The 11,906-nt window shown below is 46.8% G+C and overlaps 1 protein-coding gene across 1 annotated transcript; it reads right to left on the bottom strand.

Annotated features, from left to right (window-relative positions):
* Nucleotides 1-327: 327 nt before the first annotated feature.
* LOC144175078 (uncharacterized) lies at nucleotides 328-11,433 on the bottom strand. Its single transcript, XM_077704125.1, has 3 exons — nucleotides 10,955-11,433; nucleotides 9,227-9,713; nucleotides 328-8,562 (listed from the first exon to the last, which is right to left on the bottom strand). Exons 1-3 carry the CDS (start codon nucleotides 11,021-11,023, stop codon nucleotides 8,363-8,365), a joined length of 756 nt encoding a protein of 251 aa, XP_077560251.1. The 5' UTR covers nucleotides 11,024-11,433; the 3' UTR covers nucleotides 328-8,362.
* Between the last annotated feature and the right edge of the window lie 473 nt (nucleotides 11,434-11,906).

Below are 11,906 nucleotides of genomic sequence, written 5' to 3'. Positions count from 1 at the left end.
GAACAATATATGGGGCAGCCGTGCCTGTTTTCACGCCACTTTGGGAATTTTCATGCACTAATAAAGTACTGCTGCTGCAAGTGGCATATTATTTGTATTCACAACACTGTAATTACTGATGCTGGCCAACTTGCTTTTGCACTTTAGTGTCTCTTTAGGCGTCTGTATTGTACCGTAAATCCATTAGGTCCCTCCTGGGCAGATGTGCTGAACTATGCTCCTGTGCTATGTCGCTTTTGCATCCCAATATATTTACTTCCTCTTTCTCTCTTTTTAAGCATAGCAGCAACCTTTGAGGTGCAAAAAGTGTCGAAACATGAAAAAGTTCAGTGTAGTTTTTCGTGCTTGAAATGAGTGAGCTACATTCTGCGCATATTACACCTTGTGGCATTTCTGCTGCCCACAGGCCTGAAAGAAGGACACGACAAGTGCTTGACTTGCAACAAAGTTTATTTGTTTGCACCACAAAGATATGCAAGTACAAAACATCAAAAGCAAGAATCACAAGCAGGAGCCTGCGTCCTAGCCTTAAAAAGGTGGCATTATGCGAACCATAAAAACACAACTTCAGTCATATGCATACTCCTATCACTCAGTACATTCACATTAACAACTTCAGCAATTGTAGCAGCACCCACACAAACAAAGCACAGCAACATCTCTCACTAAGTGCATTGGCAAAAAAACACCTACACAGTCTGTACAGATGATTAACAAGCAAAGCTGTGACATACAGTTGCTGTTTTATGTGTGATGCGTGGCCTACCCATTGAGCTGTGCTTCACAGAGTAGCTTGCTGCATGTGCGCTCTGCTGCGAGAGACGCCTTAATGTTCCCTTTGATGTGGCATTCCCAAGTAGCACTGTCGGTAGGTGTGAGAGTGTAGCTGTGTCATCTATAAACCTATAAGCCAATCTGTCTTTGTCGAGAGTTCGACGGAATGCCATCTGGTCAGGTAAAGGCATTTGTATAAATGTTGCAACAAAATTGACGTTTCGGGATCCGTATGGATCCCTTGTTCATAATGGATTGATGGCTTAGCAGCAGGCTCCTAAGCAGCGTTGAGCGCATGACGTAATGTACGGGAGTACACATGGTTTAGAGTGCCAGATGATCTGTTGATTGCGTTGCTTGTTGTCTGAATTATTAGCGATTCAAGATTGAGCCTCGTTGCGAAATTCTTTCCCGGTGACCACTACATAATTCAGTCACAAATCTCCCATCAAAGAGCGAGCAGCCAAAAAATTGGCACTGCGTGCATAACAAATTGGAAGAACTTCCGAGAAACCACCCCCGCTGATCGGATAACAGTCTCGAGGAATGGACTACCAAGCTCATTCAAGAGGCAAGAAAACACGCCAAGGAACTTTCTCTTACGCAGGATAACCCAGCCATCGATGCCCATCTCCTCCACCTCTGGGACGCCCGTAGAGGGCTAATCAGGCGGTAGAAAAAGAACAAGACGAACCGCAAGCTGAAGATCCGCATTGCGGAAATTACGGCAGAAGCTGAAGTGTACGCCCGTGAGCTGAGCCAGCACAACTGGACGCAGTTCTGCAACAAGCTGCAAGGAACGCTGGGAACCTGCCGCACATGGTACCTGCTCCGTTCCCTAATGGGCCCCGGTGAATATAAGGCGGTCGCAGCAGACCAGCTTCGCCGATTAATCCACAATTACCCGGGCACAGAAGAAGACTTGTTGGACGAACTTATTAAGCAAGCCTTGGCGCCCCCACCTCACGTCCAACCCACCCAGGCACCTGACTACACAGGCGATCCGAATCCCAAAATGGATGAGCCGTTCTCCATTGCTGAAATCGAGGCGGCAGCTTACAACCTCACCCGAAACACCACTCCGGGTCGAGACAAAATCCCTAACAAATTATTGCGAAACCTCGACCATGCCGTCCTAGAAAATCTTCTAGTCTACATCAATGAGTGCTGGCTGGCGGGTTCCTTGCCCCCACAGTGGAAACACGCAGACGTCACTTTCATCCCCAAGCCCGGCAAACCCTTGAACTCCAAGAATCTGAGGCCTATTCCTCTGACCTCATGTGTCGGCAAATTGCTTGAACACCTGGTTTACAACCGGCTCTCGCCCCACGTTGAAGACAACGGCTACTTCCCTGACACGATGTACGGCTTCCGCCCACATCTGTCAACCCAAGACGTACTACTTCAGCTTAAGGAGGAAGTGCTGGACGACTTTAATAGCCACAGCAAGCGGTCCATCTTGGCCCTTGACATTAAGGGGGCATTCGACAACGTTTCTCACCAAGCCATCCTTCAAGGCCTCGCATCTACAAACTGTGGCGAGCGCACATTCCAATACTTTGTCTCCTTTCTAAACCAGCACACAGCAACAGTGGGCATTGGGCACCGCCGATCCGACGCATTTAAAACCCTGCCAAAGGGCACTCCGCAGGGGTTGGTAGTATCCCAAATACTATTCAACCTCATAATGAAAGACTTGCCACCCCTACTAAAAGCCATCCCGAATCTTCGCCACGCAATATACGCGGACGACCTAACGCTCTGGGTCCCCACTGGATCTCCGGGCGACCAGCAAGATGCACTTCAAGCAGCCATTCAGGTCACCCAACAATACCTGAAAGCCCGAGGACTCGATTGTGCCCCCGAAAAATCTGCCCTTCTAACCCTGTGCAAAAGGACATATAAGAAGCGTCCAGATCCCATACCAGATCCAGAACTTACCATCAATGAGCAACGCGTCCCCAATGTCCCACTCCTACGCATATTAGGCCTCACCATACCAAAAGATGGCTCAGGCGCTCAGACTATCCTTCCCTTGCAACGGACTCTTGACCAGCTCATTCACCTCATCCGCAGGATCTCCCATCAGCGACTTGGGCTACAAGAAGCTGACACCCTGCGCATCATTCACGCCCTCCTTATTAGCCAGGTTACGCCACCGTATTTGGCCCTGAAACCCGCAGAGAAAGAAAAGCTAAACATCGCCATACGCCAGGCCTACGAGGCCGCCCTTGGACTGCCTCCAAAAATAGCAACAAGAAAACTTCTACAGCTCGGCATCCATAATACATGGGAGGAACTGGAAGAAGCTCATCGCATCTCCCAATTCACGCGACTTAAGCTCACGCCAACCGGCAGGGCTACACTTACCCAGCTCGGCTACAGGCCTCCCCCAAAATGCGAACAGAGGCAACGCATCCCTCTAACCATCCGACAGTACATCACAATCGCACCCATTCCCAGAAATATGCACCCCATCTATAACAAGGCACGCCGAGAAGTCCGGATACGAGCCCTTAGAAAACGCTTCCCCAACTCTCCCTGTACTCGTTACACGGATGCCTCTCCATACCACCAACAACCGGAACATGCCGTGAGTGTCACCGGAGCCAACAGTGCAGAACTGACGGCCGCTACAGTACACACGACATCTATTGAGGCAGCAGAAGGACTTGCCATCGCTCTAGCCGCCACCACTGGAAATGACTACTTCACTATAATCCGCCTGCCGCAACTTCCTGCTAGGTCGAATAACACCCACGGCCTTAAAAATTCTGCAAAGTGTGCACCAGCTCCCGGAAATGCACATCATCTGGACCCCCGGACATGAGTCCTTCGAGGGGAACGAGGCAGCACACGCCGCTGCCCGCGTTCATACACACCGGGCCGTTTCTCAAAAAGGTGAAGTCACGCAGCTCCTTCGCTCTCCCAAGCCCGCTACTCTGAATTCATACGCGGACATCCTCGCCCATTACCGCCACGAACGACGACGCTTCCCGCCACCACATCCCCATTTATCCAGAGCACAGGCGACTGCCTTTCCTCCATGCCATGTACCCCACCCTCTACTACTCAACGTGTAATTTCTGTCACCAACCAGGCACCCTGTACCACATGGTATGGGAGTGTCAGAAAACCCCATCTCTTACCCCAAATCCTCACCCAACGTACGAGCAGTGGGCGGACCAGCTGGCCAGCTCCGACCTCTCAGTCCAGCGTATCCTGGTGGAGAGGGCTAGGGCAGCCAGCGCGGACCAGGGCTTCCCGGACTACAGGAGGCCCCCCACCTGGCGGGCACCTGAAGCTCGTCTTAATAAAGTTTATCCACTCCACTCCGTGGCTATGATGCGCGCGTGGTCCCACTCTATCTTGTGGCCCATCTTCTCGGCATGCTCTGCAAGTGCATTCGTCACGGTGTGGCCCTTGGTGACGTCATTTTTGTGCTGTTTAAGACGCCGGCAGAAATTTCCGCTTTCACCAATGTATACCGATTCGCAGTCGGCGCATGGGATTTTGTAGACCACACCAGGGAAACGCTGCCGAGGGAGGATCCTTTATGTTAAGCAAGTCACCCTTGAGCTTGCTTGCTTGCACATGCGCGATCTGCACACCACGTTTTCTGAAGACACGAGGAAGGGCTCCACTTCCAGGCAGTTCCTCCACAAGGACATGACATTAGTGTATCGCACGCCGTTCGATGTCACTGAGCTCTGCACCTTGCTACGGTTTTGCCTGTCTAACACTTGCTTCTCGCACAAAAGCGAATTCTACAGGCAAGTTTTCGGTACCGCTATGGGAGCATCTATTTCAGTCACGACTGCAAATATTACAATGGAAGCAATTTAAAACAAGGCATTGGAATTATTTTAGCCGATACCCAAGGTGTTCCCGAGATTCTTCGATGACTGCTTCTGCGGTAAGGTGTACATCAGACAAACCAGCCGATGCGTAAATGACCGCCTCAGGGAACATGATCTTTCCATGAAGAATGGCACCGGGTCGCATTTGCCTCATTACTGCCGCGAGTGTGGCAAAGGATGCCTTCCGAGACTGACAGAGACAATCATTATCGGCAAGAGTCGTGACACCGTGGCGCAAGAACTGCGCGAAGCGTATTTTATCAAAAAAAAAAAAAAAACAGCGCAGGCTGTATCAGTGAAGCATCGCTATCCCTGTTTTCGAAGGAGTACCGGATCCTAGACAACATGCGATAAAAAGGTGTGATTGTTGTCTTCAGCTGTGGCTATTTTGTTTTTATAGTATCTTTTTCAGATCTATTATCCGTTGTGTATGTTTGTGCGTTTGTAGACAAGCTACTTATATCGCTGTCTTTCCTTGGAATAAATCAGTTGTTAGTAGCGCATCTGTCTCATCGTTCTTCGTTTTTTCTGTCCTCGTTTGTAGCGCTCGATTTTCCTTAAGCAATGAACCAACTAGCCCAACAGCATATTTTGCTAAAAAAGCGGACCCTGATTTACAACGCTACTTGCCCGTACGATTTCGAAAAGGAGCTTTTGTTATAGCCGACGCTTCTATCACGTCTCTCTCTTTGAAGGGAACAAACCGCACGCGGGCTGCGATCGATCACTATTTTTACCATACATTATGTGCAAACAGCTTCGTGAATATCAACCCAGTATTTTTTGCCTTGCTGCCCATCGGGAAACGAATTATAAAACGGATCTAAAACGATAAGCCAGCTTCCACAGCTAAATGATGCACTAAAGCACGAAAACATTTCCTATCTGCAACTGTTTTCTACTTTAACCAGAGACAGGTGCTGCTGAAAACATTTTACTTTCAAATAAACTAAATCTAACGCTCAAAGTAAATACTTCACTTGGGAATTGAACTTTTAAAAATCTAGACTATTATTTAGGAGAGGAGAAGTTTCGTTAGTTTTCGCACTTGACGAAGACGACGGCCGATATTTGTGCTGATGTATTTGTTACTTAGAGAAAGGCTGATTTTGGCTCACTTAGCGAGTGATGCAAAAGTCACACAAGCGTTTATAGCCGCGTGCACAACAACTCTATTTAGGTCGTCAAACTTTTGAAAAGGTCTAAAGGATGGAGGTGGCGTTGGGCCAGCCCAAATATGGCCCATATTGGACGCGGGATGCAAGCGGCCAAAAAGTTATAAAATATCTTTTTTTTTTCTGTGGTAAATGCAATAGGAATGACAAATGTAAGGCATGTGCTCATTTCGCGCTATTTTTATCTTTGAGTAAAAATTTTATTTTTAAGTAAAAAGAGGTTTGCTAACACCAAGACATTCGCAAGCGCGTGAATAGTTTGTAGGCTTCTCATCTTTCTTTCTTTTTTTTTTTTACACTGAAAAAAAAAATGGCGGATACGCCTGCCTATGCGGTTAGTTTAAACATGTGATGGCGACGGCGGCACAGCGCGCTGGTGTAGCAGAGAAACCCCGGGCGAGCACATCCCTGCACCTGGCGGAGCGCCCTGCAAGTCGCCGGAGAAATGCGAGCTTCATGGGACAGGTTCCCCAACCTCCGTCACAGGCTGCTCGGAACTTGTTTCGGCAACTCTCCGCCAGGTGCAAACGTCGTCTGCATGGAGCTACTTTGAACGATGGTACCTAGTGTGCAGTGTGCTTGCGAAGCTCAGGATTTCGCCAAGGTGATTTTAAGAGCTTAGACTGCTTATTTGGACAAAGAAAAATTTGAGTGCAGTTGGCCTTTAATGCCGAGACATGTGCATTTAAAAATATTGGATTTGATTTCCTGTGAGTTTTCACTATTCATTTATGACTTGTAGTGCCATTCACACACCTCCGGAGAAAACATAACCCTAAATGAAGAGGCCCACACAAGGGGCACCCTATTAGGTGCCTTCTGTCCCTTCTGTAGTCCGAGAGCTTTGGCGTGCGGCACCCCATCTCTGACGCTGAGGTTCAGGGCGTGAGGACCGCTTGACCTTCTTGCTAGCCGAGCTCTTGGCCAGCAGGCACTCTACCTGGTCCCCGGTTGACCCCAGGGCGACGCCTGGCAATGCTTGTGGGCTGGACCTTGACGGTACAGCCGCACCTCCGGGCGCTGGTGAAGCCTGCCTTCATGGGCAGGCTCCTTCCTGGGGCTCCTTTCTGATTTTGTGCATCTGCCGCAGCAGCTGCTGAAGGGCAGTGGCATAATATGGGTTGCCAGCAGCTAGGGAAGGCTGGCGCCACCACTCCTCGTAGATCTTCTACAGCTCCGCAGTGTCCTACGAAAAATTTGTTCAGGATATACCACAGATTTACTCAAAATTTGTTGCATCTCCTATCTTTACTATTGTCTTCTTTGCACTGCTGAAGTAATAAGGGTGTTCCGTAGGTATTCAACTATGGGCCTACCGGGAAACCCATTAGGGCAGAAAAATGTTCACAGAACTCACCTTCCCCTGCCAAGCTTAGATAACCAGTTTGGACCAGAGAATACTACGCAGGTATTTACAGATTAGTTTCACAAACATTAATGCATTCATTGAACTAAAATAAAACACAAGAAAAAGCTTTGTTTAGTGCCATGTTCAGTTACATAATAATGACTGATTGATTGATTGACTGCGAGGTTTAAAGTACCGAAACTACACCTTGCTTATGAGGCGCGCTGCAGTGGAGACAGCTGGGGTTTAATTTTGGTTACCTAGGAACAGCTAGGAAGAGTTAACGTGCGCCGAAATCTCGACACACAGACGCTTTCGCTTTTCACTTCTATCAGGAAAATTGCTACCGCAGCCGGTATCGAACCCATGTCCTTGGGCTCAGCAGCACAACACCATAGCCACTTTAGTCTCACAGAACCCAAGCAACGCCTCTTCAAAATCCCAGGGTTCCTCAAAGCCTTACTTGAGAGCCCCTGACCTCGCGCTTTCGCAAGGCACCTTTTTATTCACAGGGCCTTAGTGGCATACTAGGACTATTCAGCGAAACACACAGAAAAAACATTAAGACCAGAATGTAAAATTTTACATCTCAAAAACTTGCACTGTGCAACTGACTATGTATCTAATGGTATGAGATTGGATCCTGGCAGAGTCTGTTTAACACTTCTTTTAAGCTGGGCTGAAGACTGTCCCACCTGGTGGGGGCCCCTAACACCAGCACAGTGCTGTTTAATGAAAGTTTATTCCTCCTCCTCTTAGCACCCTCCCTATGTCAGAAAGGGCCTCGGAAGACATACGACAGCCAGCATACAAAATTTCACACTAGCTGTGACATATGAATACTACTTCATTCTTGCTCCCCTTTACATGCATTGGAAAAACTTGTTCGTCTTGCTTCTGCTATGATGCTACGCAGTCATGTTGGATTGCCTTAATTTTTGGAGTGTCTTTTTTGGCATCCTGTAGCCTTCTTCTACTTAGCTCCTGCAATTGTACCTTCGTAAAAATAAATTTTAGTACAACAGACCCCTGAAAAAATGCATGCACGTGGTTATAAAATAGGTAGCTCTTTCCAAAAGTGGAGTGTGTTGCTGAGAAACAGATCTTGTTCAGGTGTCTAGTTGCTACCTAGGTGTCCAGTAACTGGAGTAAGGGTCACAATTATTAGGCTTTGCTAAAATAAATGCACGAGCACAAGCCACACCTCAACACCTCACGTTGGTGACTGCTTCCAGTTGAGCCCTGGGCCTCCAGCTGTGGCTCGGTATCCATAGGCAGCTGCTGCTGTTCAGGCTCTGCTGCCACCTGTTGGCCTTGCTCTGTGGGTGTGCTGGTGCTGGCTTCTTGGGAGTTGTGATGTGTTTGCTTTCCCTGTCAAGCTTCCTGAATGCCCCCTCCAGAGATGCTGTGAACAGTTAGGAATAGTGAAAACTGACTGTGAATCAGATCGAATATTCTCAAATACGAATAGTAGAAACCAACCGCGAATTACATATATTCGAATGTGAATGGCAAAAGATTACTGCAAATGAATTATTGTCAAATGTGAATAGTGAAAATTCACTTCACATTGAATTTTATTCAAATTGCGCATTGCTCCCACGCCAGGCTGCTGTTAGCTGTGCCACGTATAAAGATGTATTACGAGCTGCACTGTTGTGGCGAATACCACACGCCCATTTATTCCTTGTAAGTGGAACAAAAATAGTAGAGCGAAGGTATGTACTGAGACATATGAACGTCTGGGCCTAATGGCCACAATTTAAACGTAGTTTTACAAGCACAGGCTTTCACAGTCAGGCTGTGCCGTCTTCATTAGGACAGGTGCATCAGACAAGTCTAGTTAAGTGCGCCGTGGCTGTGCATGTGCTCATCGCTGCCTTTCTCCCGAACTAGAAAATTCAACACTGCAGAACAGAGTTTTTGCGATGCCTTTCCGTCTACACTGCATAATAGCTTGCTTGCAGCTGAAAATTAAACTGAGAGAGATACTATGTTTGCATAAAAGTTGGCACAGGTCACATAAAAGTAGCAATATATGGAATGTGCTGGGGTACATAGCCACTTACAATGTTCCACGTGATTTGGTGCTCTTCTGTCCAGCTTGGTGAGGGGGATCACTCCTTCGTCGGTATACTGCCCTCTCTGCCACCCGCAGAACCAGTGGTAGACGGTGCTGGCTGGGGGATTTACAGCGCTGCTAGCGAGCAGGCCCTCACCGTCCTCCTGCCTTACCAGCTTCGTTTTATGAGGAGCTAGTGCGGCTGCTGGGGTCGTATCATCTTGAAAGTAGCGGAAGAATGCGGCACTGGTGTCCGATGTGGGTTTTAGAAGGCGAAGCCCATCGGCGCAGTCGAGCCCGTGGTTGAGCACCTCATGCATCTTGATGACAGCAGTCAGCGAGACTGGCCAGTTGAGGAATGGGTCGTTCTGCTGAGTTGCTTTTGTGACTTTCTTAATTTTGACATCTACAAATGCGTAGCAGTAGTAGAATGCTTTCCGGCAGTTTCGTTCAAGCTTCTGTGCTGACACCTTCACTCCTTGTGGAACACAAACCTGTAAAAAGAGAATATCACAAATTATCTCAATTCTCAAAATATTATTTAAAGCTTGATATACAATGACTAACCTGCAATATATTTTTTTTACTTAAATTACAATTTTATGAAACAGAAACCTGTTAAACGGTAATATTACGAATTATTTTAGTCATGAGAATATTATTGAGAACCAGATATGCGATCTGTAACCTGCAAATGTTTTTTTTTAACTTCAATTACCCACTTCATCTGACAAGTTTCACAATCAGACAACTAAGAAATGCTGAAGTTTCAACGTTCTGATCTACTTCGCGGAATAAGAAATTGTACAGGTTTAGCATTCGCCTTTCACTTAATTGTCCCATGTATGAAAAATGGCGTTTCAGGAAAATTTGTGTTGGTACCAAGCAAAAAAAAAAAAAAAAACTTAATCGCTCACGAAATCGAAGCGGAACAGTTGCATGTTATGCTCTTGCATATAACACAACTCTCTCCAAAATAGGACAGTTATATGCTTCCTACATTTCGGTTACGTTTAAATCTACTGAACACGTAATAACACGACACCTTTAAAGCCTCTTTTAAAGCATTTTCAGTTGGTCTTTTTTTCTCCTCAGCAAGGGATGCCCCTTTATAGACCGAAGGGGGCAGGAGATAATTGGCTAAAAATCATTCATCTGTGAAAATGTTAAAAGCATGACACACATGCTTCACTCTTTTTGCTCGGACCATACTATGAAGCGTTATATTTGTTTGTGAATTAGAATTACATCACACATTATTCTGATATTGTTTAATCATACGTAAGGAAAAATAAATTAATTTGAACATGAAGTGAAATGCGGATTGTTTTTGCACGGGTGCTTCAAATCGTGGTCAAAAAATCCCAGCCCAACTCAATGTAATGTAATTTAAGCTATATGTTCTTTCACCTCGGCCAAGAGAACATACAACGACGAAGTTCAGCTGTTCTTCCCTTTGAAATTGAGCGTGAAAGACGGCGGCATCGATGATTGACCCGTGGCGTTGTTCAGCGTGACGGAAGCAAGTGTGATCAGTAGTAACCAGATTTTTAAGCCACCGCTACTGTAATAAATGCGTAGCAAAAAAAAAAAAAAAACTCGCTGGTGTAGCTTCGTAACTGCAACTGATCAGTCTGTCTTGATTTTACCAGGTCGGGTAGGGGGTTGATTTGGCAACGCCTCCGAGGACCTTGCCACAATAAATAAAGACACTGCCGAAGAGCATCTATCGTACCTCGTTGGGTTGGGGGCTCCCAGTCGACGATCCACGACGCACGGTTGCCTCGCCGTAGTAGTCAGCCATGCGTACGCATCCTCGCACGAAGCACGTCCACGTTATCGACGCTGGCTTTGCAGTCTAACTCGAAAGGTTGGTCGCGCCCGCGCATGTCACAACGGCTGAAGAAATTAACTGCTACTTCGTCGTCGAACTAGAAAAAAACCGTAAAATTGCAGCAAACTCTACGCCACTGATGCTGCTGGTGCCGTGAACGAGCCCTAAACAAGATCAGAGGAGTGCGGAGTACGTTTGGTGCTTTGTTCGAACTTCGCACACCGCAACGTTTTTATGGCGCAAGGTTTGTTTTGCATTCAACAGGTGGCGCACCGCAAACGCGCAATTTTTAAATTGTAAGCCGCGGCATTCGCGCTCACGTCTCCGGCTACGGATGAGATTTCTTTTTCTTGGAATGCATTTTTAGCATTTCTGCGCGTACTGTAGCACGATATCACGTTACTGTGATCGTCTACAGCATCAGCAACCATGCTTAAAATAAGACATATTCCCGCTGCATTTTTTATTCAGTGACAAAAAAGTAAATTCTCAACAAGAAAAGTGGGGGGAGGGCTCATTATGAGAGTAAATACAGTAGCTCTCATTTTAAGCACAAAAAACCACACTGAACTTTTTCATGTTTCGACACTTTTTGCACCTCAAAAATTGCTGCTATGCTTAAAAAGAGAATGGGGAAGTAAATCTACTGGGATGCACAAGCGACATAGCACAGGAGCATAGTTCAGTACATCTGCCCAGGAGGGACCTAATGGTTTTACGGTACACTATAGACACCTAAAGAGACACTAAAGTGCAAAAGCAAGTTGGCCAGCATCGGTAATTGCAGTGTTGTGAATACAAATAATATGCGACTTGCAGCAGCAGTACTTTATTATAGTGCATGAAAATTCGC

This window comes from Haemaphysalis longicornis, unplaced genomic scaffold (genome assembly GCF_048455015.1).
Source record: "Haemaphysalis longicornis isolate Haplotype H1 unplaced genomic scaffold, Haemaphysalis longicornis Haplotype H1 scaffold_3, whole genome shotgun sequence".
NCBI classification, from domain to species: Eukaryota; Metazoa; Arthropoda; class Arachnida; order Ixodida; family Ixodidae; genus Haemaphysalis; species Haemaphysalis longicornis.
The sequence above is the reverse complement of the archived record's forward strand: the minus strand, read 5'-3'. Positions and strand labels throughout refer to the sequence as shown.